The sequence below is a fragment of the Podarcis liolepis genome (genome assembly GCF_965112155.1).
Source record: "Podarcis liolepis genome assembly, chromosome: 2".
Classification (NCBI taxonomy): domain Eukaryota; kingdom Metazoa; phylum Chordata; class Lepidosauria; order Squamata; family Lacertidae; genus Podarcis; species Podarcis liolepis.
The window spans coordinates 125,260,509-125,286,773 of NC_139555.1; the positions used below are offsets into that span (position 1 = coordinate 125,260,509).

The following is a 26,265-nucleotide window of genomic DNA, read 5'->3' on the forward strand; positions in this document are numbered from 1 at the left end:
GATATATTCCTCAGAGTCGATGTTTCTACCCAAAACCAACCCTCTCTCCTCTCATTACCTATCCCCAACCTATCTCCCAACCTGAAACCTGTCTCTCCAAAACCTCTCCTTTTCAACTCCCTCTCCTGGAACCCTGGCCAATCAGAAGCAGTCATTTGTTAACCATTTGCTGGCAGGGAAAAAGAAAACACTTGGTGAGCCCACCTGCCCAGCAAAACAAACTTTCCGTCACACTCCACTTTCCACAACTCTCCACTCCCAACTCTCTCTGCCAAAGACCAAATATCAACGGACTCTCAGCACATGTTCACTCACAAGGAGCACTCCAGAATCACATTCTGCACATCCCTAATGGTACATTATAGCTTTCATCATACTTACTATTATGAAACATTTTATTTGCTTTAATACATGTATGTACAACTTTCCATACAAACACCAGAACATCAAATATACTCCATGCATTTACAATTTATTGTTCTCTGTATGAGTTTGTCAACATGAGGTACAAAGTGAACTCTGTGGGGAAAACGTGGCATACTCCATAAAACTAAATGGGTTCTCTCCCGTGACCGTCAGCAGGCGTTATTTAAGAACTCCATTGTAATTGAAACTCATTTCACACGCCTTTCATTTAAGCTATTGCTTCTCTGTGAGATTTTTGATGTTTTCTAAGAGATCCACTCTGACTGAAACCCTTCCCACACTCCATACATTTATATGGTTTCTCCCCTGTGTGAGTTTGTTGATGTCTACTAAGGTGTGAACTCTGAATGAAGCTCTTTCCACACTCCATACATCTAAATGGTTTCTCCCCTGTGTGAATTCGTTGATGTATTGTAAGTTTTATACAATCACTGAAACCCTTCCCACAATCCTTACAATTAAATGGTTTCTCCCCGGTGTGACTTTGATGGTGCACATTGAGTTGCCAACTACACATGAAGCACTTTCCACACTCCATACATTTATATGGTTTCTCACCTGTGTGAGTTCGTTGATGTCTACTAAGGTGTGAACACTGAATGAAGCTCTTTCCACACTCCATACATCTAAATGGTTTCTCCCCTGTGTGAATTCGTTGATGTCTAGCAAGAGATCCATTCTCAGTGAAGCTCATTCCGCAATCCAGACATTTAAATGGTTTTTCCCCTTTGTGAATTCCTTGATGTCTAGTAAAGTTTCCATTTGTACTGAAGCTCTTTCCGCACTCCAGACATTTAAAAGGTTTCTCCCCTTTGTGAATACGTTGGTGTACAGTAAGGTGTGGGCCATGACTGAAGCTCTTCCCACAATCCATACATCTAAATGGTTTCTCCCCAGTGTGAATTCGTTGATGTAAGGTAAGGTTTCTATTTTCACTGAAGCTCTTCCCACATTCCATACATTTATATGGTTTCTCCCCTGTGTGAATACGTTGATGTATATTAAGGTATGAACACTGACTGAAGCTCTTCCCACACTCCATACATTTAAATGGTTTCTCCCCAGTGTGAATTTGTTGATGTCTAGTAAATTTTCCACCTTCACTGAAGCTCTTCCCACACTCCATACATTTATATGGTTTCTCCCCTGTGTGAGTTCGTTGATGTCTAGTAAGGCTTGCACTCTGACTGAAGCTCTTTCCACACTCCAAACATCTAAATGGTTTCTCCCCTGTGTGAGTTTGTTGATGTATTGTAAGTTTCCTACCTTCACTGAAACCCTTCCCACAATCCTTGCATCTAAATGGTTTCTCCCCAGTGTGAATTTGTTGATGTACAGTAAGTATTTCCCTATCCCTAAAGCTCTTTCCACACTCCATACATTTAAAAGGTTTCTCCCGTGTGTGAGTTCGTAGATGTACAGTAAGGTGTGAACACTGCCTGAAGCTCTTTCCACACTTTATACATTTATATGGTTTTTCCCCTGTGTGAGTCCGTTGATGAATTCTAAGGCTGCTACTATAAGCAAAACTTTTTCCACACTCCATGCATTTAAATGGTTTATCCCCTGTGTGAATTCGTTGATGTCTAGTGAAGTTTCCATTTTTACTGAAGCTCTTTCCACCCTCCATGCATTTAAAGTATTTCTTCCCTGTGTTAGTTTGTAGATTTGTGCTAAGGTGATCACTCACACTGAAGTACTTTACAGATGGCCCCTCAAAATTCTGATTGCCTTCTTCATCACCTGGTTTAAAGTGGGGGATAAAGAAATATTGTTGGGTATTCAAGGAAGAGAACCAGAGAACTTAACACACAGCAAGACCAATCAGCACCTTCTCTTAACTTAACACCTCCAGCATCCTTCCCTCTTCTATGTACTAAAGTTTTCGGAAAGGAAAGGAAATCTGAAAATAATTTCAAGAACCCTTAGTATCCAGTTCTACCTTCAACTCGCATGTAACACTGAGCACCAAGAGAACCTTCTGTGCTGAGATGAGGCATCTATGGCCCTCCAGATTTGGTTGGACTCTAAGTACCCTCAACCTAAGCAAAGATGGCCAATGACCAGGGATGATGGGAGTTGTAGTGCAGCAACCTCTGGAGGGACACATCTTCCCCCCTCCTGTGAAAATGCTATGCCTCTGTATTCAGTTTTCCCCTTCCTCCATGATCTGTAATATCTCACTGATACATTCCAACCAACTGTACACATCGCCTAAACCTGCACCAGGATGCTAGGAAAGATGGGCCCTCGCTCTGATCCAAAAGGGCTCTTTTTATATCCCTACACACTGAAAGGAGACATACAAAGGTACAGCCTCACAGCAAAGTGGAAGTATGTACCTGTCAATTGGTCCAGGACAACATCCCTGTATTTTTCTGTTCCAAGCGAGGAGATGAGCTCTGACTTGAGTATCAGAGTCTCTGCTATGTGGAATAAGAAAATCAGAAGAACTGTTTATGTCATATGTGACTGTAAAAATATTAAAAAATATTAATCTTGTGAAACAAAGACAGTAAAGTATCTGGTGGCCCATTAAAAGATGATAAATGACACTGACCAGCAAACGTCATGCCACCATTATTACCCTGTGAGCCTCTTTGTAGATTTTACATAGGTTTTGGGGGGAAATTCATACCACAATATGAGCTTACGAAGAGTTACCTACTGACAAAAGTACAGAGTTGCTATAAACTACAATCTTCAACATCAACTTCATTGGGCTGGTCATGTTGTTCGGATTCCTGATTATTGCCTTCAAAAGAAACCACTCAATTCCCAATTTAAGAATGGAAAGAGAAATAACGGAGGACAACAAAAGACATTTCAAGACGCTCTCAAGGGAAATTTTTAAAAATGCAGTATAATCTCATAAAATTGGGAAACATTGGCCTGCGAGCGCTCCCATTGGAGAATAAAGGTAAAGGTAAATGGACCCCTGACCATTAGGTCCAGTCGTGGCCGACTCTGGGGCTGCGGCGCTCATCTCGCTTTATTGGCCGAGGGAGCCGGCATACAGCTTCGGGGTCATGTGACCAGCATGACTAAGCCGCTTCTGGTGAACCAGAGCAGCACATGGAAATGCCATTTACCTTCTACTTGCACTTTGACATCCTTTCGAACTGCTAGGTTGGCAGGAGCAGGGACGGAGCAACGGGAGCTCACCCCGTTGAGGGGATTCAAACCACCGACCGTCTGATCAGCAAGTCCTAGGCTCTGTGGTTTAACCCACAGCGCCACCCACCCTTTACCAAAGGTGTAATGGACTTTGAAGAAACACAAACTCAGGCCAAAAGAGAGAAACAAGCTAAGAGGAAAGCTTGTTTGGCAAACTCTCGCAGTGATTAATTCCTGACCGGAAACCTATGTCCCCACTGCGGAACGATGTGCGGATCCAGAATCGGACTCACTTACGGACACACCATTAAGATCATGTTCATGGAAGAGAATCTTACTCTTCTATGAGTGGTCACCAAAGACATGACATGAACAAATGGCTCAAACAGGAGATTCACACCTTCAACGTCTAACAGCCAGGAGGAATAAAAATGTGCCCTTACCTAGAGAGGCCACCATCTCATAATTCTCCTCCATGACTTCCTTGTGCAGAGCTCTTTGGCCTGGATCCAGCAGAGCCCACTCCTCCTCCGTGAAAAACACAGCCACCTCCTCAAAGGTCAAGAGGGCCTGGAAGAGGAGGAAGAAGAGGAAGAAGACGAAGAGGAAGAAGACAGAGCTACTCTTAGATCCCCATCATCCCCACTCAACACAGAGGGAGGCTGAGTTGTCCCATCTGTGCCTCTTCCCTCCTCCCTGCTCCCGTTGCTCTTTCCTTACCTGAGGAAGCTGCCTGGCTCCTCTTTCCACTCCACATCTGAGAAGAGGCCGTTCAAAGGGGGTCTCGGAGGCCATTGCGTTGCCAGTGGAAAGGACGGAGGAGGAGGAGGCGTAAACTGGGCCACTTCTGGGACTCTCTCAGCTGTTGCCAAGATACACTTCAAAGCAGGGAGCAGCTCTTTAAGGAGAACAATGCAGAAATTATTATTATTATTGATTTAATCTATATACCGCCCTATTCCAGGAGTTCTATGGGCGGTTCACAGAAAAGCAGGGTTTTTAAGGGAGACAACAACAACAACAACAATAATAATAATAATAATAATAATTTATTTGTACCCCGCCCATCTGGCTGGGTTTCCCCAGCCACTCTGGGCGGCTTCCACAGAGACCAAAAATACACTAAAATGTCACACATTAAAAACTTCCCTGAACAGGGCTGCCTTAAGATGTCTTCTGAATGTCAGGTAGTTGTTTATCACTTTGACATCTGATGAGAGGGCGTTTCATAGGGCAGGTGCCACTACCGAGAAGGCCCTCTGCCTGGTTCCCTGTAGCTTTGCTTCTCACAGGGAGGGAACCGCCAGAAGGCCCTTGGTGCTGGACCTCAGCGTCCGGGCAGAACGATGGGGGTGGAGACGCTCCTTCAGGTATACAGGACCGAGGCCGTTTAGGGCTTTAAAGGTCAGCACCAACACTTTGAATTGTGCTCGGAAACGTACTGGGAGCCAATGTAGGTCTTTCAAGACCAGTGTTATGTGGTCTCGGCGGCCGCCCCCAGTCACCAGTCTAGCTGCCGCATTCTAGATTAGTTGTAGTTTCCAGGTCACCTTCAAAGGTATCCCCATGTAGAGCGCATTGCACTAGTACAAGCGGGAGATTACTAGAGCATGCACCACTCTGAAGAGACAGTCCGTGATCAGGTAGGGTCTCAGCCTGTGTACCAGGTGGAGATGGTAGACAGCTGCCCTGGATACAGAATTGACCTGCACCTCCATGGACAGCTGTGAGTCCAAAATGACTCCCAGGCTGCGCTCCTGGTCCTTCAGGGGCAGTTACCCCATTCAGGACCAGGGAGTCCTCCACACCAGCCCACCCCCTGTCCCCCCAAAACAGTACTTCTGTCTTGTCAGGATTCAACCTCAATCCATTAGCCGCCATCCATCCTCCAACTGCCTCCAGGCACTCACACAGGACCTTCACCGCCTTCACTGGTTCTGATTTGAAAGAGAGGTAGAGCTGGGTATCATCTGCATATTGATGGACACCCAGTCCAAACCCCCTGATCTCTCCCAGCAGCTTCATATAGATGTTAAAAAGCATGGGGGAAGGATGGAACCCAGGGGTCTGAACACTCATCCCCCACCACCACTTTCTGAACACGGCCCAGGAGGAAGGAGCGAAACCACTGTATAACAGTGCCCTCAGCTCCCAGTCCCTCTAGACGGTCCAGAAGGATGTTATGGTTGATTGTATCAAAGGCTGCTGAGAGATCCAGCAGAACTAGGAAACAGCTCTCACCTTTGTCCCTAGCTCGCCGGAGATCAGCAACTAGCGCGGCCAAGGCAGTTTTAGTCCCATGATGAGGCCTGAATCCTGATTGGAAGGGATCCAAATCATCCGCATCCTCCAGGCATGCCTGGAGTTGTTCAGCAACCACTCGCTCAATCAGCTTGCGCAAGAATGGCAGATTTGAGACTGGGCGATAGTTGGCCATACTGACTGGGTCTAAAGATGTTTTTTTTAAGAAGCGGTTTAATGACTGCCTCTTTCAGCAGATCTGGGAACTTTCCCTCACAGAGGGAAGCATTCACCACCCCGCAAAGCCCATCGCCCAGCCCCTCCCGGCTTGCTTTTATTAGCCAGGATGGGCAAGGATCAAGGAGACAGGTGGTTGGTTTCACGCATCCAAGCAGCCTGTCCACATCCTCGGGGGTAACGGATTGAAATTGATTCCATGCATCTTGACCAGACAGGGCTCTAGCACTCTCCCGCCCCAGCCCTGCTCCCATGGTGGTGTCTAGCTCCTTCCAAATATGAGTGATTTTATCTGCAAAAAAAACTTTGCAAAATCATTGCAGATCTTTACAAGGCCCCGGTGGTAAAGGTGGTTCCGTTAAATTGCAGACCACCTGAAAGAGTCTCCTGCTACTATTTTCTGCAGATGTAATAGAGGCGGTGAAGAAAGTCTTCTTTCCCATCGCTATCGCCACTTGGTAGGCTTGATGTTGAGCTCTAACCTGTGTCCGCTCAGATTTGGAATGAGTTTTCTGGCACCGACACTCTAGCCATCTCAGCGATTGTTTCATCACCCTCAGCTCCGAAGAAAACCACGGGGCTGTCTGGGCTCCATGCAATTGGAGAGGGCGCTTCAGAGCCAGACAGTCGATAGCCCTGGTTAACTCCACATTCCAGCGGGCCACCAGGGAATCAGCTGAAAGGCCATCAACATGGGATAAAGCATGCCCTACCACTCTCTGGAAACCATTTGGACCCATTAAGTGGCAGGGACGGACCATCCAAATTGGTCCCACCTCCCTGCAGAGGGGAAGGGTCGCGGAGAAGTCCAGTTGCACCAGGAGGTGATCTGACCATGGCACTTCTTTTGTTTCACTTTTACTTGTCAGATAACCCACGTCACTAGAGGTGAACACCAGGTCTAAGGCATGTCTGTGACTATGAGTTGGGCCAAACTTATTCAGGGACAGCCCCATGGAGGCCATGCTTTCCACGAAGTCCTGAGCGGCCCCCTGTAAGGTCATGTCGGCATGGATGTTAAAATCCCCTAGGACAACCAAACTAGGTGTCTCCAGGAGAACATCCACCACGACCTGAAGCAGCTCAGACAGGGAATCCTTGGTGCAGTGGGGAGGTCGGTACACCAAAAGGAATCCTGTACTGCCCCTATTGCCCAACTTCCAGAACATGCACTCAGAGAATTGGGTCTTCCCAGTAGGACGCCTGATGCAAGCTAATGACTTCCTAAAAATCAATGCAACCCCCCCTCCCCACCCACATGACCTGGGTTGCTGTGCATAAGAGAAACCTGGTGGGCAAGCAGCGGCAAGGACAGGCCCATCTGCTTCATCCAACCAGGTCTTTGTCACACGTGCCAGGGCAAGTCCTCCATCCACAATCAAGTCGTGGATGGCAGTGATTTTATTCATCATTGACCTGGCATTACACAGCAACACCTTCAGGTCATGTGGGTTTCCCCTGTTGATTCCAGTATCCATCCGGTCAAGGCCAGACCCGGAGGCAGGGATAGTTTTCAAACAACGACTAAACCTGCCTCCTTGGTAATGACATGGTCTGGTCTTAGCGTAACTCCTCCTCCTGCCCATGATCATCAAGATCGGATGTCCCAGTGCTCCCCCCCCCATGGAACTTGTCCAAGCCATTGTGTTGGCTGGGGCCCCACTCCCAGGCAGCCCTGATCCCACCCCTTAAAAATAAAACACAAACTATACACAACCAATAAAACAACAAAAAACAAAAACAGAACAATTATACTAAAATTAATCCCCAACCAAATATCCATCCCACCCACCCCCAACAAAGCAAAAAAGGAAAAAAAGAAATAAAAATTTAAAATGCCACCGACTGCTTGAGGACATTTTAAAACACAGATAGCATACCTTTTACAAATTATAAATATTGTAGCCTTATTAGACTTCACCGACTGGTGGGGTTTGCGTTGCTCCCGGGAGGGAGGGAGGAAATCAAATGACACCGAGGTTGATTCAGAGAAAGAGTTTATTCTGCTCTCCGGATAGCAGAAGGCACTTCCGTGGTCAGTCCACAGCAAGTCCAAAGAAATGAGACATTTCATGCAGTAAATATATCCTCCAGGCCCCCTCCCCCCCTTCCGCAGGAATCCAGCCATGTCAGCTTATACATCACAGATGTTCCTGCTTCAGTACTCTTGACCATAAAAGGGTGTTCCTATTCCTGTTCCTATTCTCTTATCTCGGAGCAAGAGGTCACCAACTCCTGGCGCCATTCCCGGAATAAGTCTGTGCGTCAGAGTGTGGCAAGGATGTAAGATAAGATAGACACTGGAACAGCCAAGGCTGCCACAGACTGATAAAGGAGAGCGCTTTGAGCACTTGTTTATACAGCTGGGTTTTTGCTGAAGAGCTCAAGTTAGAGCATTTTAGAAATGCTCCCTTGGAGGAGAAAAAATGGGGATTTGGGGTCAGTTTCAAACTGACTGCACATAAACCCATTCGTTCAATATCAATACTCATAAACTAATGCTCATAAATTCTAATTACAAAGGCAGGGAACTGGAAGGATGTAATTCTTTCTACAGGAACTTTATAATAGTAAGTTGCCTCAGTCTTTAGGGGACCTTCAGCTTTGGTTTGTAAAGTTCTAGGATCAAATCCCAAACTCTTAATGAAGCTTTGCAGAAAGCACTACAGTCCCAAGAGGAAATCAGGAGAAGCCTCTCTTTGGAAAGAAAAAGCATGAAAAACGGATCCCCCCTCCTCTTTCCCCCAAGTCCAGCTGGGGAGGGGGCATTTTTTTAATTGCTCCAGTCTTTGCCTTGAAGCTGTTTAAAGGGCTCCTGAGACCTTGATTAGATTTAAATCCTGTCATCCATGGGCCCCTTTCCCTTGCCAAGCAGGAGGGAAACCGACAAGGTGCTTTTTCACGCTTCAGGAAATGGAAAATGTGCATCGTCCCTCCAGTTTTGGGGCACAAAAGCAGCACAGCAACCCCTCCCCAACTGCACCCCCCAACATGGGAAACCGAACAAGGCTCTTTCCTTTGTGCCAAAGCAACCTCAGCCGGCCAGACTAGGATTTCTGAAAGGAGAGCTGGGGGTCTGCCCCCTTCCTTCTCCCATCGGCCTCTTTCTTACTCAGGAAGCTCCGGAGGCCGATTTCCCCTTGACATTGTCCATCTCTCACCCCCCACCCAATTCGAAATCTCCCCCCTCTCTCCCACTCCAGAGGCGACTCTGTTCTCCAGCTGCTTCTCCTGCACCAAAGCAAACTCCATCCCACCCTCCATATCTCCCCCCGCCCCATACAGGGATGCCAACTTGAATAAAATATTGGGGGCAGCTCTTCCAAACATCTTATGGGGGCAGGGGAGAAGACCCCTCGGGCCCCTATGAGTTGGCTCCTATCCTTTCATGATCCCGACTGAGGCAGGGGGCGGCAGATTAGGATTCTGGGGTTCATCTTGCAAGGCAAACCTTGTTTGGGGGAGAGGACCCCACCCCCGCAGCCACTTGCAGAGGGAAAGGGGCAGCCCTTCCTTCTTTCACCCCCCCTTCATCCTTCCCCCCTCCCTGCTGTAGGTTCAGGGGGAGGGAAAGCAAATTCTTCTCCCTCCCTGCACCCCAAATCACCCCCCTCCCAAAATGTTGCACCTTTCCCCTCCTCCTTTGCAGGCCTCCTTCTCTTCCGGGGATTTGCATGGAGACCCCGCCCCCTCCAACATTGCCTCTACCCCCCCCCCGCCCTCCTCCGTCCCTTCCTCCCTCTCTAGGAAGCGAGTTCATTGACCGAGGGGGACGGGGCAGGAGATTGCCCCCTCCCTGCAAGCAGAGACCTAGAAATGTAATGGGAAGGGGACCCCCCCCCATGGAGCCCAGTGTCCCTCAGCCTTTTTCCGACCATGGCCCCCTCCCGACCTGTGCTCCCCGCCCCCCTGTCCTGCCAGTAGAAAGGTAGCTATTTAAATATTTTGCTTGTACATAGTGCATGTTTCCTTTATAGTTTTTATTAAGAAATCCACTGCGTTTACCAGAAATTGGAGAGCCCCCCCCCCCACTCTCTGCCGGCCAGATCAGAGAGGGAACTGCTGCTGCTGCTATTAATAATTCACAGTGGCTTCCTCCCCACAGCAGAGAGGCGAAAGGGGGGTGGGAGGTATGGGGGGCCCTGGATGCAATGATAAAGAGGGGAGGGGTGTCAAGTTGCACAACGTTCAACCACCAGAAGGAAGGGGAGGAAAGGAAAGGATTTGGTTGGGAGGGGGGGGGATGAGATGAAGACATGAAAAGTCTCCCCTCCCCACACCTTACCTCTGGGGATCTGCAGTGTTGGGCAGGTGGATCCAAGGAATCCAGCTGCAGAGGGGGGGGGGCGGGGGGTGTCTCCCTCTCCTCTAAACATTTGCATTTCAAGATCCTCTTTGAAGCAAGGAAATCAACCCAGCATCACATTGGGTGGGAGAAAGCAGGGCGAAGATATTTTGCTACAGGAGAGGGACCAAGAAAGGTCTCTCTCCTGTTAATTGTTTAATGTACACTGAAATTGAGGGGGGGGGTGACCCTCTATAATGTGCCTGCATGTGTACAGTGAGGCATGACTGGAAATTTCCTTTGGAGCAGAAAAGAGCATAAATGGGGCTGTATTTCGGCTGGCTTGGTCACATGAGAAGGGATACTATTACAGTGTTACCTCGGGTTACATACGCTTCAGGTTACAGACTCCGCTAACCCAGAAATAGTACCTCAGGTTAAGAACTTTGCTTCAGGATGAGAACAGAAATCGTGCTCCGGCAGCACAGCAGCAGCAGGAGGCCCCATTAGCTAAAGTGGTGCTTCAGGTTAAGAACAGATTCAGGTTAAGAACAGACCTCCAGAACAAAGTAAGTACTTAACCCGAGGTACCACTGTACAGGCTGTTGTTGTAAAAGGTTTGGGTTGGCTTTGCAGCCAAACCCCCTAGAAAGGTCTGCTGTGGGTCAGCAGGAAAGCAAAACAAGGCAGGCCGGTCTTCATTGCATCAGTTGCAAGCAGAGTCTTTCTGCCCCTTGCAAGGAGGACAGGAGCCCTTTTAAAACTTCAGACGTGGTAACTGAGAGACCACCCAAAATTACAAATATGGGTTGTCCCCAAAACCAGAGCATGCACAAAGTTCATGTTTGTCAGTGAGGACAAACCTGACCTCAGTGGACCAAAGATCTGACAGCACTAGAAAGCGTCTTCCTGTGCACTGGGGCCGCTGTTGTGTGCTTTTCAGGAAAAGGTTGGACTTGGGAAGCCCATCAAAACGTCTTAATCACAAGTCAAGGTGCTGCAGTGGCTCCTGTGTCCCACCTGGGAGACCTGTGTTCAGATCCCGTCACTGGAGACCTTGGGCCAGTCCCTGCATCTCAGCCCAGCCCACCTCACAGGATGGTGGTTGAGAGGATGAAAAAGGAGGTGGAGAACCATACAGAACGCCTCACACTCCATCTGTGTCTAAACAAAGACATCTCCAAAAAATATACTTTTGGCACAATCTGGTCTCCCTTGAATGAAGAAGGGCAGAATACTTTAATGCCACCACCACCACCACCACCACCACCACCATCATCATCATCATCACCACAGAGGTATTTGTGAAGGGTATATAATGATTGGAAATGTCTAGCCAAGCAGATGGGTAGTTGGGTTCCTATTGAGGGGACTGGGGGAGCCAACATGACCGTGATGTGGGATTGAGGATTGGAGTGATCATCCTGTAATATTATGGCAAATACAGTATTTGAAAAAAATGATATATATTTTTTAAAGGTCTTAAATTCAATGCTTTGCATGCAGGAGGTCCCAGGCGCAATCCTGGCAGACAAAGAGACCCCTGTTGGCATCCATGTCCCAGCCAAAGAAGATTGGAAAGTCAAACTAATGGAATATGCTGAAATGGTAAAATTGACATTGAAAATAAGAAGAGATGACAATGAATTTAAGGAAGATTGGAAGGAGTTGACTGCATATATGCAGAAGCAATGGACACAGGTTAATACATCAGCAGGATTCTAGAACTAGTAATGATATTATGAATGGACAATAATTTCAATGGTTTTTAAAATTTACAGTGGACATGTGGGATGATGATAAATAATGGAACCAGGGAAGGGACATGGGGAATGTCATTTTTTCCATTTTTGTTTATGAATTTGTATGGTGGTTCTTTTCATTTTCTTATTTTTGAAAAATTAGTAACATATAAAAAAGAGAAGCTATTGTAAAACAATGAATTTATAAAGTATAAACAAGGTCGAATAGTTTAAGGATTACTTTCCAGTCTTTCTGTGTTATCAGTGTCCATTTATTGCAACTATAAAAATGGAATTTATGCTCTTCTTATAACTGGGAGTTGGACTAGAAGACCCTGGACTCCCTTTCAACTCCACAGCTCTAGGATTCCAGAGCCAATCCTGCTTCCTAAACACCACTGTTGTGCTCCACTTTCCCCAACTCTGGATTCCCAATTCTCTCTGTCAAAGACCAAATATCAACGGACTCTCAGCACATGTTCACACTCAGTGAGCCCTCGAGAGTCACATTCTGCACATGTCTAACAGTACATCGCATCTTTCATATACTTACTGTTATGAGACATTACCTTCATTGCCTTAATACATATATGTACACCTTTCCATACAAACATCAGAAAATCAAAATTACTCCATGCATTTAGAATTGATTTTTCCCTATATGAGTTTGCTGATATGAGGGACAAAGTGAACTCTCTGGGTAAAACATGGCACACTCCATAAAACTAAATGGGTACGCTCCCGTGACCGTCAGCAGATGTTATTTAAGAACTTCATTATAATTGAAATACTTTCCGCACTCCTTTCATTTAAACAGCTGCTTCTCTGTGAGATCTTTGATGTCTTCTAAGAGATCCACTCTCACTGAAACCCTTCCCACAATCCATACATTTATATGGTTTCTCACCTGTGTGAGTTCGTTGATGTCTACTAAGGTGTGAACACTGACTGAAGCTCTTTCCACACTCCATACATCTAAATGGTTTCTCCCCTGTGTGAATTCGTTGATGTATTGTAAGTTTTGTACCTTTACTGAAACCCTTCCCACAATCCTTACAATTAAATGGTTTCTCCCCAGTGTGACTTTGATGGTGCACACTGAGTTCCCAACTACACATGAAGCACTTTCCACACTCCATACATTTATATGGTTTCTCCCCTGTGTGAATACGTTGATGTATACTAAGGTGTGAACACTGAGTGAAGCTCTTCCCACAATCCACACATCTAAATGGTTTCTCCCCAGTGTGAATTCGTTGATGTACGGTAAGACTTCCATTTTCACTGAAGCTCTTCCCACACTCCATACATTTAAATGGTTTCTCCCCTGTGTGAATACGTTGATGTATATTAAGGTGTGAACACTTTCTGAAGCTCTTCCCACACTGCATACATTTAAATGGTTTCTCCCCGGTGTGAATTCGTTGATGTACAGTAAGTCTTTCTTTTAAACTGAAGCTCTTTCCGCACTCCATGCATTTAAATGGTTTATCCCCTGTGTGAATTAGTTGATGTCTAGTAAAGTTTCCATTTTTACTGAAGCTCTTTCCGCACTCCATACATTTAAAGTGTTTCTCCCCTGTGTAATTTTGTGTGCTAAGGTGTTCACTCACACTGAAGTACTTTACAGATGGCCCCTCAAAATTCTGATTGCCTCTTCCATCACCTGGTTTAAAGTTGGAGATAAGAAAATATTGTTAGGTCTTCAAGGAAGAGAACCAGGGGACTTAAGACACAGCAAGACCAATCAGCACCTTCTCTGATTTTAACACTTCCAGCATCCCTCCCTCTCCTATGTACTAAAGTTTCTGGAAAGGAAAGGAAATCTAAAAATAGCCTGAAGAACCCTTAGTATCCAGTTCTACCTTCAACTCCCATGTAACACTGAGCACCAAGAGAAATCTTCTGTGCTGAGGTGCTGGCCCTCCAGTTGTGGTTGGACTCTAAGTATCCTCAAGACAAGATGGCCAAGTATCAGATGCCTGATTATCGTCTTTGAAAGCAACTACTCTATTCCCAACTTAAGAATGGAAAGAGAAATACCGGAGGACAAAAACAAGTTTTCAGAATGCTCTCAAGGCAAATCTAAAAAAATGCAGTATAAGCATAGAAAATTGGGAAACACTGGCCAGCGCGCACTCCAATTGGAGAATAACCTTTACCAAAGGCATTATGGACTTTGAAGAAGCACAAACTCAGGCCAAAAGGGAGAAACAAGCTAAGAGGAAAACACGTTTGGCAAACCCTCGCTGTGATTAACATCTCCTCGGAAACCTATGTCCCCACTGTGGAAGGATGTGTGGATCTAGAACTGAACTCCAGTGTCCCTTACGGACACACTGGTAAGATCATGTTCATGGAAGACAATCTTACTCGGCTACGAGGAATCGCCAAAGAAGAAGACACAACATGAATAAATGGCTCAAACAGGAGATTCACAACATTGAACAGCCAGGAGGAATAAAAATCTGCCCTTACCTAGAGAGGCCACCATCTCATAATTCTCCTCCATGACTTCCTTGTGCAGAGCTCGTTGGCCTGGATCCAGCAGAGCCCACTCCTCCTCCGTGAAAAACACAGCCACCTCCTCAAAGGTCAAGAGGGCCTGGAAGAAGAAGAGGAAGAAGACAGAGCTGCTCTTAGATCCCCATCATCCCTACTCAACACAGAGGGAGGCTGGGTGGTCCCATACAAGATGGGTGACTCCTGGCTTGAGAGCAGTACATGTGAAAAGGATCTAGGAGTCTTGGTTGACCACAAACTTGACATGAGCCAACAGTGTGACGCGGCAGCTAAAAAAGCCAATGCAATTCTGGGCTGCATCAATAGGAGTATAGCATCTAGATCAAGGGAAGTAATAGTGTCACTGTATTCTGCTCTGGTCAGACCTCACCTGGAGTACTGTGTCCAGTTCTGGGCACCACAGTTCAAGAAGGACACTGACAAACTGGAACGTGTCCAGAGGAGGGCAACCCAAATGGTCAAGGGCCTGGAAACGATGCCTTATGAGGAACGGCTAAGGGAGCTGGGCATGTTTAGCCTGGAGAAGAGGAGGTTAAGGGGTGATATGATAGCCATGTTCAAATATATAAAAGGATGTCACATAGAGGAGGGAGAAAGGTTGTTTTCTGCTGCTCCAGAGAAGCGGACACGGAGCAATGGTTCCAAACTACAAGAAAGAAGATTCCACCTAAACATTAAGAAGAACTTCCTGACAGTAAGAGCTGTTCGACAGTGGAATTTGCTGCCAAGGCGTGTGGTGGAGTCTCCTCCTTTGGAGGTCTTTAAGCAGAGGCTTGACAACCATATGTCAGGAGTGCTCTGATGGTGTTTCCTGCTTGGCAGGGGGTTGGACTCGATGGCCCTTGTGGTCTTTTCCAACTCTATGATTCTATGATCTGTGCCTCTTCCCTCCTCCCTGCTCCCGTTGCTCTTTCCCTACCTGAGGAAGCTGCATGGCTCCTCTTTCCACTCCACCTTTAAGAAGAGACAGTGCAAACGATGGGGCCCCTGAGGCCATTGCGTTGCCAGTGGAAAGGACAGAGGAGGAGGAGGAGGCGTAAACTGGGCCACTTCTGGGACTCTCTCAGCTGTTGCCACGATGCACTTCAATGCAGGGAGCAGCTCTTTTAGGAGAACAATGAAGAAATAATAATAGTAATAATAATAAATTGGATTTATATACTGCCCTATACCCGGAGGTCTCAGGGCGGTGCACAGACAGATGGATTTAATTAGGGTGGGATACATTTACACAGATAGCATACCTGTTACAAGCTGCAAATATTAATACTAATAAATTAATACAGTACTCTTAAATTCTAATTACAAAGGCAGGAACTTTATAATATTGTAAGCTGCCTCAGTCTTTGGTTTGTAAAGTTATAGGATCAAATCCCAAACTCTTAATGAAGCTTTGCAGAAAGCATTACAGTCCCAAGAGGAAATCAGGAGAAGCCTCTCTTTGGAAAGAAAAAGCATGAGAAACTGTTCTCCCTTCTCTTTCCCCCAAGTCCAGCTGGGGAGGGGGCGTTTCTTTAATTCCTCCAGTCTTTGCCTTGAACATATTTAAAGGGCTTCTCAGACCTCGATCAGTTTCAATTCCTGCTGTCCATGGGCCCATTTCCCTTGCCAAGCAGGAGGAAAACTGACAGGTGCCTTTTCATGCTTCAAGAAATGGAAAATGTGCCTCTTCCCTCCAGTTTGGGGGCACAAAAGCAGCACAGCAAGCCCCACCCCCAACATGGGAAACCCAACAAGGCTCTTTCCTTTGTGCCAAAGCAACCTCAGCCTGCCAGACTAGGATTTCTGAAAGGGGAGCTGGGGGGGGGGGCAGACTGGCTCCCTGACGCAGGAGGCTAAGGGAGGGGGGTGTTCCAGGCTGAGTGTGAAGAAATACGTAAAAATGGATTAGGAGGCTGGGTCTAAGGGGGGGGGGGATGTCACCTGGTGACTTGCAGTGCATAGGTGCCAGCTTCCCGGGTCCCTGAGCACCCACCCATTTCCCCATGAAGGGGCCGGGTACCCACAAATTTCGGTGCCAGGGCCATGCATACTGAATGGCACCCACAGCCCCGGGGACCCACGGTCGTGGGGTGAAACTGGCACAACTGGTTCCCTGTTCCAATCAGGCTGGGTGGGGGGAGAACCCTTCTCTAGTTCGTCTCGGGAAGCAAAATGTCTCTCTCCCCCCCCCCCTGGAGGCTGGTTTATCTCTGCGCTTCCAAGAGGATCCTGCAATGCAAACCTTGTTTGGGGGAGAGGACCCCCCCCCCGCCTTGCTCAGATTGCATCTCCTGGTTCCCAGAGGGAAGGGGGGGGGACCGTCCTTGCTTTCATCCCCCCCACCCCCTGCTGCTATGATTGTAGATTCAGGTGGAAGAAAAGCAAATTCTTCTCCCTCCCTGCACCCCAAATCACGCCCCTCCCGAAATGTTGCACCTTTCCCCTCCTCCTTTGCAGGCCTCCTTCTCTTCCGGGGGTGTGCATGGAGACCCCACCCCTCCAACATTGCCTCTACCCCCCCCCCGCCCTGCTCCGTCACTTCCTGCCTCTCTAGGAAGCGAGATCGTTCACCCAGGGTGACCCCCCCTCCCTGCAAGCAGAGACCTAGGAATGTAGTGGGAAGGGACTCTCTCTCTCCCCCCCCCCCATGCTTTGGATGCAGGAGAAGGTCCCAGGTGCAATCCTGGCAGGCAAAGAGACCCCTGTTGGCATCCGTCTGTCTTGGGGGGCGATGGAGGAGGGGGCCTTTGGGGGTGAAGTCCAACTCTGGGCAGCTTGCAGCACCTGCTGTGGCTGCTTCATGTCATGGGCAAATACTCAATAACAGCAGAGGGAGGAGGAGCTCCGTATGAACTCTGCTTTCAGCCTCTTTTACTGCCAGCTTTCTACAGATTTCTGAAAGATGGGCCAATTACGGGGGCTCAGAGATCCCTCTCTCCGCAGGGAGATGACTCTCCTGAAACCACTGGCAATGCCCACATTTCCCTGTGCCACCTTCCCTCCCCATGTTGGTTGTTCCCCACAGCACCTCCTTTATTCCGGCTGCCACCTGGGATTTTATCCCTTTTGCAGTTAATGTACCCATGAATGAGAAGAGAAGGTAAACCAATGAATTTATAAAATATGAGCAACGTAGGATAGTTTAAGGATTACTTTCCAGTCTTTCTGTGTTTTCGTTGTTCCTTTATTGCAACTATAAAAATGTGATTTATGCTGCTGTTCTAATAATATTTATTTATTTATTTATACCCCGCCCATCTGGCTGGGTCCCCCCAGCCACTCTGGGCGGCTTCCAACAAAACACTAAAATAACCTATTAAACATTAAAAGCTTCCCTAAACAGGGCTGCCTTTAGATGTGTTCTAAAAGTTTGGTATTTTTCTCTTTGACATCTGGTGGGAGGGCGTTCCACAGGGCGGGTGCCACTACCGAGAAGGCCCTCTGCCTGGTTCCCTGTAACTTGGCTTCTCACAGCGAGGGAACCGCCAAAAGGCCCTCGGCGCTGGACCTCAGTGTCCGGGCATAAACTGGGAGTTGGACTAGAAGACTCCATTTCAACTCCACAGTTCTAGGATTCCAGAGCCAATCCTGCTTCCTAAACACCACTGTTGTGCTCTACTTTCCCCAACTCTGGATTCCCAATTCTCTCTGCCAAAGACCAAATATCAGTGGATTCTCAGCCCATGTTCACACTCAATGAGCCCTCGAGAGTCACATTCTGCACATCCCTAACAGTACATTGCATCTTTCATATACAGTGGTACCTGAGGTTAAGTACTTAATTCGTTCCGGAGGCCCGTTCTTAACCTGAAACTGTTCTTAACCTGAAGCACCACTTTAGCTAATGGGGCCTCCTGCTGCCACCACGCCGCCAGAGCACGATTTCTGTTCTGAGCCTGAAGCAAAGTTCTTAACCTGAGGTACTATTTCTGGGTTAGTGGAGTCTGTAACCTGAAGCGTATGTAACCAGAGGCACCACTGTATGAGACATTACCTTCATTGCCTTAATACATGTATGTACAACTTTCCATACAAACATCAGAAAATCAAAATTACTCCATGCATTTACAATTAATTTTTCCTTATATGAGTTTGCTGATATGAGGGACAAAGTGAACTCTGTGGGGAAAACATGACATACTCCATAAAACTAAATGGGTTCTCCCCCGTAACACTATGTAATTGCTTATTAAGAACTTCATTATAACTGAAATACTTTCCACACTCTTTCCATTTAAACAGTTGCTTCACTGTGAGATCGTTGATGTCTTCTAAGAGTTCCATTTCCATTGAAGCCCTTTCCACACTCTATACATTTAAATGGTTTCTTCCCTGTATTAGTTCATTGATGTCTTTTAAGAGCTCCATTCCGATTAAAGCACTTCCCACAATTCATACATTTAAATGGTTTTTTTCCCCTTTGTGAGTTCGATGATGTGTAGTAAGGCTTGCACTCTGACTTAAGCTCTTTCCACATACCATACATCTAAATCAGGCATGTCCAAAGTTGGTTTATTCCGGCCCCTGTGGCAGTTTATTTCCTGGGGTAAAATCCTAAAAAACCCCTCAAAAACCTTGGGGGGAAATCCCGCCAAAAGCTCAACAACTTCAATCCCAAAAAAACAACTTTGGTCAGCCCCCACGCATATTAACTTCATCAAATCTGGCCCTCTTTGAAAAAAGTTTGGACACCCCTGATCTAAATGGTTTCTCCCTTGTGTGAATTTGTTGATGTACGGCAAGTCTCCTATTTTTACTGAAGCTCTTCCCACTCCATACATCTAAATGGTTTTCCCTGTGTGAATTCGTTGATATTAGATAAGTCTTCCATTTTTACTGAAGCTCTTTCACCACTACATACATTTAAAGGGCTTCTCCACTGTGTGAGATCGCTGGTGTCTTCTAAGAGTTCTACTATCACTGAAACCCTTCCCACAATCCATACATTTAAATGGTTTCTCTCCTGTATGAGTTCGTTGATGCGTTGCAAGAGCTCCTCTCTGACTGAAAGCCTTCCCACAAATACATTTAAATGGTTTACTCCCGATGTGACTTTGCTGGTGCACAGTGAGTCTTCCACTACAAATGAAGCTCTTTCCACACTCCAAACATTTATATGGTTTCTCCCCTGTATGAGTTCGTTGATGTAGAGTAAGGCTTCCACTGGTACTGAAGCACTTTCCACAAACAGTACATTTGTATGGTTTCTCACCTGTGTGAGTTCGTTCATGTCTAGTAAGTGTTCCATTGTGACTGAAACTCTGTCCACACTCTAAACATTTAAAGGGTTTCTCCCCTGTGTGAGTTCGTAGATGTATGGTCAGTTTTGAAGCTTCACTGAAGTTCTTTCCACACTCAATACATTTAAATGGTTTCTCCCCTGTATGAGTTCGTTGATGTGTTGCAAGAGCTCCACTATGACTGAAAGCCTTCCCACACATACATTTAAATGGTTTCTCCCCGGTGTGACTTTGTTGGTGTAGAGTGAGTTTCCCACTACGAATGAAGCTCTTTCCACACTCCAAACATTTATATGGTTTCTCCCCTGTGTGAGTCCGCTGATGATTTCTAAGCCCTCCACTCTCAGTGAAACTCTTTCCACAATCCATACATTTAAAGGGCTTCTCCCCTGTGTGAATTCGTTGATGTATAGTAAGTTTTCCACTCTCACTGAAGCTCTTTCCGCACTCCATACATTTAAAAGGTTTCTCCCTTGTGTGAGTTCGTAGATGTATAGTAAGGTGTGAACATTGTCTGAAGCTCTTTCCACACTGCATACATCTAAATGGTTTGTTCCCTGTGTGAATTTGTTTATGTACAGTAAGGTTTCCATTTTTACTGAAGCTCTTTCCGCACTCCATGCATTTAAAGGGTTTCTCTCCTGTGTTAGTTTGTAGATGGGTGCTAAGGTGTTCACTCACACTTAAGTACTTTGCAGATGGCCCTTCAATATTCTGATTGCCTCCTCCATCACCTGGTTTAAAGTGGGAGATAAGAAAATATTGCTAAGTATTTAAGGAAGAAGATCAAACCTATCCATTCTTAAGGAAATCAGCCCTGAGTGCTCACTGGAAGGACAGATCGTGAAGCTGAGGGTCCAATACTTTGGCCACCTCATGAGAAGAGAAGACTCCCTGGAAAAGACCCTGATGTTGGGAAAGATTGATGGCACAAGGAGAAGGGGACGACAGAGGACAAGATGGTTGGACAGTGTTCTCGAAACTACGAACATGAGTTTGACCAAACTGCGGGAGGCAGTGGAAGACAAGTATGCCTCGGACACGACTAAACAACTAAACAACAACAACAACAATTTAAGGAAATGAACAAGAGAACTTAACACACAGCAAGACCAATCAGCACATTCTCTTATTTTAACACTTCTAGCATACCTCCCTCTCCTATGTACTAAAGTTTCAGGAAAGGAAAGGAAATCTGGAAATAGCCTGAAGAACCCTTAGTATCCAGTTCTACCTTCAACTCCCATGTAGCACTGAACACCAAGAAAACCCTTCTATATACAGATGAGGCATCTATGGCCCATTCTTCATCTCCGCCCCCCCCCCCCAAGTGAAAATGCTTTGCGTCTGTATTGGGTTTTCTCCTTCCTCCCTGATCTGTAGTATCTTGCTGATACATTCCAACCCACTGTATACATCACCTAAACATGCACCAGGATGCTGGAAAAGATGGGCCCTCATTCTGATGCAAAAGGGCTCTTGTTATATCCCTACACACTGAAAGGAGACATACAAAGGTACAGCCTCACAGCAAAGTGGAAGTATGGACCTCTCAATTGGTCCAGGACAACATCCCTGTATTTCTCTGTTCCAAGCGAGGAGGTGAGCTCAGATCTGAATATCAGAGTCTCTGCTATGTGGAATAAGTAAAGCAGAAGCGTTGTTTATGTCATATGTGACTGTAAAAGTATCCAAAGTAACAATATTTTGTTACAGCAAAGTATCTGGTGGCCCATTAAAAGCTAATAATGACTTCCACCAGAAAACCTCTTTGTAGATTTTACAGAGGTTTTTGTGGGGAATTCATACCACAATATCAGCTTATGAAGAGTTTCCTACAGACTAAAGTACAGTGCTGTCAGGATTCACCATGCTCCTCTCATACCAAGAAGCGGCAAGCTGGCAGGTTTATTGCTCTTAGATTTATTGAGTATTTACACAGTAGCTTCAGTCCGAGCCCTCCCAGCTCAGTCCTCTCCCAATGAGACAGTTGGACCAACTGGATGACACTGTTGACGCCAGCAGGATATCCTCCACCGGTTGACCCACCTCCTGTTGGGCTGGCGTTGTGCCTCTACTCTACTCTTCTGCCTACTCTGAGGAGACTCGGGGACAGCTGGCCTTCCTCCTCCTCTTGAGCCGGATCTAACCAGCGGCAGTTGCTCTGATGCAGGCTCTGTCTGCCCTGTGCTGTCTTGGGAATTTATAGCCTGCATTCCAGGATGGGACAGACTTCCATCACTCTCAGTGTGAGCAGGATTCAAGCCTCTACCCTTCTTAGCCTGCCCAGACTTCTTCCCTGGAGTCTACACTGTCTCACTCTGGGAAGGGACGTCCCTGAGAATATTGCTATACACTACAATCTTCAACATCAACATCATTGGACTGGTCATGTTGTTCAGATGCCTGATTATTGCCTTCAAAACAACTATTCTATTGCCAACTTAAGAATGGACAACAAAAGAGGTTTCAAGATTGTCTCAAGGCAAATCTAAAAAAAAATGCAGTATAAGAACAGAAAATTGGGAAACACTGGCCAGCGAGTGCTCCGATTGGAAAATAACCTTTACCAAAGGCATCATGGACTTTGAAGAACCACAAACTCAGGCCAAAAGGATGAAACAAGCTAAGAGGAAAGCATGTTTGGCAAACCCTCACCATGATCAACTCCCACCTGGAAACCTATGTCCCCACTGCCAAAGGATGTGTGGATCCAGAATTGGACTCCACAGTCCCTTACGGACACACCGTTAAGACTGTGTTGATGGAAGACAATCTTACTCGGCTACAAGGGGTCACCAAAGAGGAAGACATGACATGAATAAATGGCTCAAACAGGAGATTCACACCTTCAACGTCTAACAGCCAGGAGGAATAAAAATCTGCCCTTACCTAGAGAGGCCACCATCTCATAATTCTCCTCCATGACTTCCTTGTGCAGAGCTCTTTGGCCTGGATCCAGCAGAGCCCACTCCTCCTCCGTGAAAAACACAGCCACCTCCTCAAAGGTCAAGAGGGCCTGGAAGAAGAAGAGGAAGAAGACAGAGCTGCTCTTAGATCCCCATCATTCCCACTCAACACAGAGGGAGGCTGGGTGGTCCCATCTGTGCCTCTTCCCTCCTCCCTGCTCCTGTTGCTCTTTCCCTACCTGAGGAAGCTGCCTGGCTCCTCTTTCCACTCCACCTGTAAGAAGAGGCCGTTCAGAGGGGGGCTCAGAGGCCATTGCGTTGGCAGTGGAAAGGACAGAGGAGGAGGAGGCGTAAACTGGGCCACTTCTGGGACTCTCTCAGCTGTTGCCACGATGCACTTCAAAGCAGGGAGCAGCTCTGAAAAATGCAGAAATTATTATTATTATTGACTGAATTTATGTACTGCCCTAGACTACGAGGTCTGAGAGTGGTTCATAGAAAGGCAGATTTAATTAGGATGGGAGACATTTACACAGATAGCAAACCTTTTACAAATTACAAATACCAATTCTAAAAAATTAATACTCATAAATTCTAATTACAAATGCAAAATAGAAACACATATTATGAAAAATATATGAAATAGTGAGTGAAAGAAATGCACCATGTACCCCAAATTTGGGATTGTTAACCGTTTTCATTGATTAAAATGCTGATTGGAGATATCAGGAACTCATCCTCTATGTTTTAATAGCTGTTCAGAAACTCATTGCTCAAAACTGGAAAGCTCTGGAACACTTGAGATTTTCACACCAGAAATAGAAAGTATTGAATCTTGGAGTAAGAACTGGAAAAACGTACTCCTTTCTACAGGAACTTTATAATACTATAAGCTGCCTCAATCTTTAGGGGACATTCAGCTTCGGTTTGGAAAGTTCTAGGATCAAATCCCAAACTCTTAATGAAGCTTCGCAGGAAGCATTACGGTCAGTAGCAGAGGTCGCTTTTCCTTTCCTCCGAACAGCCATCCAGGAAACCAGTTTCTGACCTTTTGATACATTTAGAATAAAGAAAGTAAGGGAAACTCTTAAATTATGGGCAGAATTTGCAGTCAGAGGAAAACCAACACCCTTCCCAGCCGGCAGAAGTTCCATCCAAGGGGAGAGGAAATATTTAGAGCACTCTATGCACTAACATGGATTGTAGTTTAGGGGACAGAGATATGAAGTTCAGTGGCTTATGGACCCCTAGTCCTTCCTCTTAGGAACCTCTCTCTGTGTGTGTGTGTGTGTGTGTCCCCTTTTATCTTCCCTACACTGGGAGGAAGGACAGGAGGAGAAATAATCAGGGGGTCCAAACTGGGCACAGGGCATCCCTCCTGAGCAGGGGGGTGGGAGACAGGGTCTCCCTGGTGGAAGCCCAGCACCCAAACTGCAGGGTGGGGAACCTCAGACCCAGGGGCTGAACTGGCACTCAAACCCTTTCTGTCTGTCTCTCTGGCCCTCAGGAATTTCCCCAGTGCCACACCCTCTTTCAATACTTCCCAGCTGCCTCCTGAGGTTTTTCTGTGGGGCTAGATAAAATCCCTGGAAGGCAGGCAGCTCCTGGACAAAGCTCAGAGTCAGCCCCATAGCCCCACCAACTCTGTCCTCTGTCCCGCCCATCAATCTGGCTGTCATCCTGGCCCACCTTGCAGGGTTTTTGTGTGAGCATTGCCCAGGTGGTGGGTTTTAGAAGACCTATAGTGTTAGAAGGCCCTCCTGGCAACCTGGAAGGGGACGAGGCCAGGCAGGAGTGAGGCTGGCAGCACCGGCAGAGAAAGTCCCTCAGCACCTCTGCGCTGGGCCAATCCTGCAAGACAGGCCAGATCTCCCACCCCTGGGAGCTTTGATTCTCCTTCCCGACAAAGTCCCAAGAGGATATCTGGAGAAGCCTCTTTTTGGAAAGAAGGAGCATCAAAAACTCATCCCTCCCCTTCTCTTTCCCCCAAGTCCAGCTGGGGAGGGGGCATTTACTTAATTCCTCCAGTCTTTGCCTTGAAGCTTTTTTAAAGGGCTCCTGAGACCTTGATCAGTTTCAAATCCTGCCATCCATGGGCCCATTTCCCTTGCCAAGCAGGAGGAAAACTGACAAGGTGCTTTTTCATGCTTCAGGAAATGGAAAATGCGCCTCTTCCCTCCAGTTTTGGGGCACAAAAGCAGCACAGCAACCCCCCCCCCAACATGGGAAACCCAACAAGGCTCTTTAGTTTGTGCCAAAGCAACCTCAGCCGGCCAGACTAGGATTTCTGAAAGGGGAGCTGGGGGGCCTCCCCCTTCCTTCTCACATCAGCCTCCGGAGGCCGATTTTCCCTTGACAATGTCCACTTCTCACCCCTCCCACTCGAAATCTCCCCCAATCCAGAGGCGACTCTGTTCTCCAGCTGCTTCCCCTGCACCAAAGCAGACTCCCTCCCACCCTCCATATCTCCTCCCCCGCATACAGGGATGCCAACTTTAATAAAATAGTGGGGGCAGCCCTCTCAAATATCTTATGGGGAGGGGAGAAGACCCCTCGGGCCCCTATGAGTTGCCTCCTATCCTTTCATGATCCCGACTGAGGCAGGGGGCGGCAGTTCAGGGTTCTGGGGTTCATCTTGCAAGGCAAACCTTGTTTCGGGGAGAGGACCCCACCCCCGCAGCCACTTGCAGAGGGAAAGGGGGAGCCCTTCCTTGCTTTCATCCCCCCCCCGTGCCGTTTGTAGGTTCATGGGGAGGGAAAGCAAATTCTTCTCCCTCCCTGCACCCCAAATCACGCCCCTCCCGAAACGTTGCACCTTTCCCCTCCTCCTTTGCAGGCCTCCTTCTCTTCCGGGGATGTGCATGGAGACCCCACCCCTCCAACATTGCCTCTAACCCCCCCCCCGCCACTTCCTGCCTCTCTAGGAAGCGAGTTCATTGACCGAGGGGACGGGGGAGGGGCAGGAGATTGCCCCCTCCCTGCAAGCAGAGACCTAGAAATGTAATGGGAAGGGATCCACCCCCCAAGGAGCCCAATGTCCCTCAGCCTTTTTCTGACCATGCCCCCCCCCCCCCCGCTGGTAGAAAGGTAGCTGCTTAAATATTTTGCTTGTAAATACAGCATGTTTTATTTATAAATCTACTGTGTTACTGGAAGTTGGAGTGGGGGTTGAGAGACCTTGCCCCCCCCCCCCCAATGAGGCAAAGAGTCTCCGCTGCACATTCCCAAATGTAACAGTTCATTGATAAATGTGTCTATGTACTGGCTCCATGGGAAAACCTTTAGAAATTCATATAAAATCACTCCAGTGATGCATTTACACTATTCCAACATTGTTCCAATCAGAAGGGAAAAGCCTACAAGAGAAGTTTGGGATATAACTAGAGACAGCCCTATCCCTTGTTGCAGGAACCGCCCCCCCCAATCATTCAGTTTGTACAAATTCGACATGCACACAGGACATACGCAACACTTCTGTTATAAATTAATAGAAAATCAACTGTACATCGGATTTACACCGGCCCACTTTTATTTTGCTCCATGAAGAAAGGACTATCAAAGGG

General features: G+C 47.0%; 2 protein-coding genes across 8 annotated transcripts; both read right to left on the reverse strand.

The window, feature by feature from the left end:
• Window positions 1–377: 377 nt before the first annotated feature.
• LOC310701432 (uncharacterized protein) lies at window positions 378–25,609 on the reverse strand. Of its 4 annotated transcripts, none has more exons than XM_083492255.1 (5): window positions 25,518–25,609; window positions 22,942–23,119; window positions 22,686–22,812; window positions 21,343–21,423; window positions 378–2,169 (listed from the first exon to the last, which is right to left on the reverse strand). In XM_083492255.1, exons 2-5 carry the CDS (start codon window positions 23,014–23,016, stop codon window positions 635–637), a joined length of 1,818 nt encoding a protein of 605 aa, XP_083348381.1. In that variant the 5' UTR covers window positions 23,017–23,119; window positions 25,518–25,609; the 3' UTR covers window positions 378–634. The 4 variants fall into 4 exon arrangements, with proteins under 4 accessions (XP_083348381.1, XP_083348379.1, XP_083348380.1 ...); XM_083492253.1 differs by having other exon boundaries at window positions 21,343–21,426; XM_083492254.1 differs by lacking the exons at window positions 21,343–21,423; window positions 22,686–22,812; window positions 22,942–23,119; window positions 25,518–25,609 and adding exons at window positions 2,769–2,849; window positions 3,987–4,113; window positions 4,264–4,441; window positions 7,902–9,322.
• LOC310701785 (uncharacterized protein) lies at window positions 12,604–23,805 on the reverse strand. Of its 4 annotated transcripts, none has more exons than XM_083493166.1 (4): window positions 23,564–23,805; window positions 15,491–15,674; window positions 14,527–14,653; window positions 12,604–13,714 (listed from the first exon to the last, which is right to left on the reverse strand). In XM_083493166.1, exons 2-4 carry the CDS (start codon window positions 15,566–15,568, stop codon window positions 12,858–12,860), a joined length of 1,062 nt encoding a protein of 353 aa, XP_083349292.1. In that variant the 5' UTR covers window positions 15,569–15,674; window positions 23,564–23,805; the 3' UTR covers window positions 12,604–12,857. The 4 variants fall into 4 exon arrangements, with proteins under 4 accessions (XP_083349292.1, XP_083349294.1, XP_083349291.1 ...); XM_083493168.1 differs by lacking the exon at window positions 23,564–23,805 and adding an exon at window positions 23,483–23,540 and having other exon boundaries at window positions 15,491–15,672; XM_083493165.1 differs by lacking the exon at window positions 23,564–23,805 and adding an exon at window positions 16,990–17,075.
• Window positions 25,610–26,265: the final 656 nt, after the last annotated feature.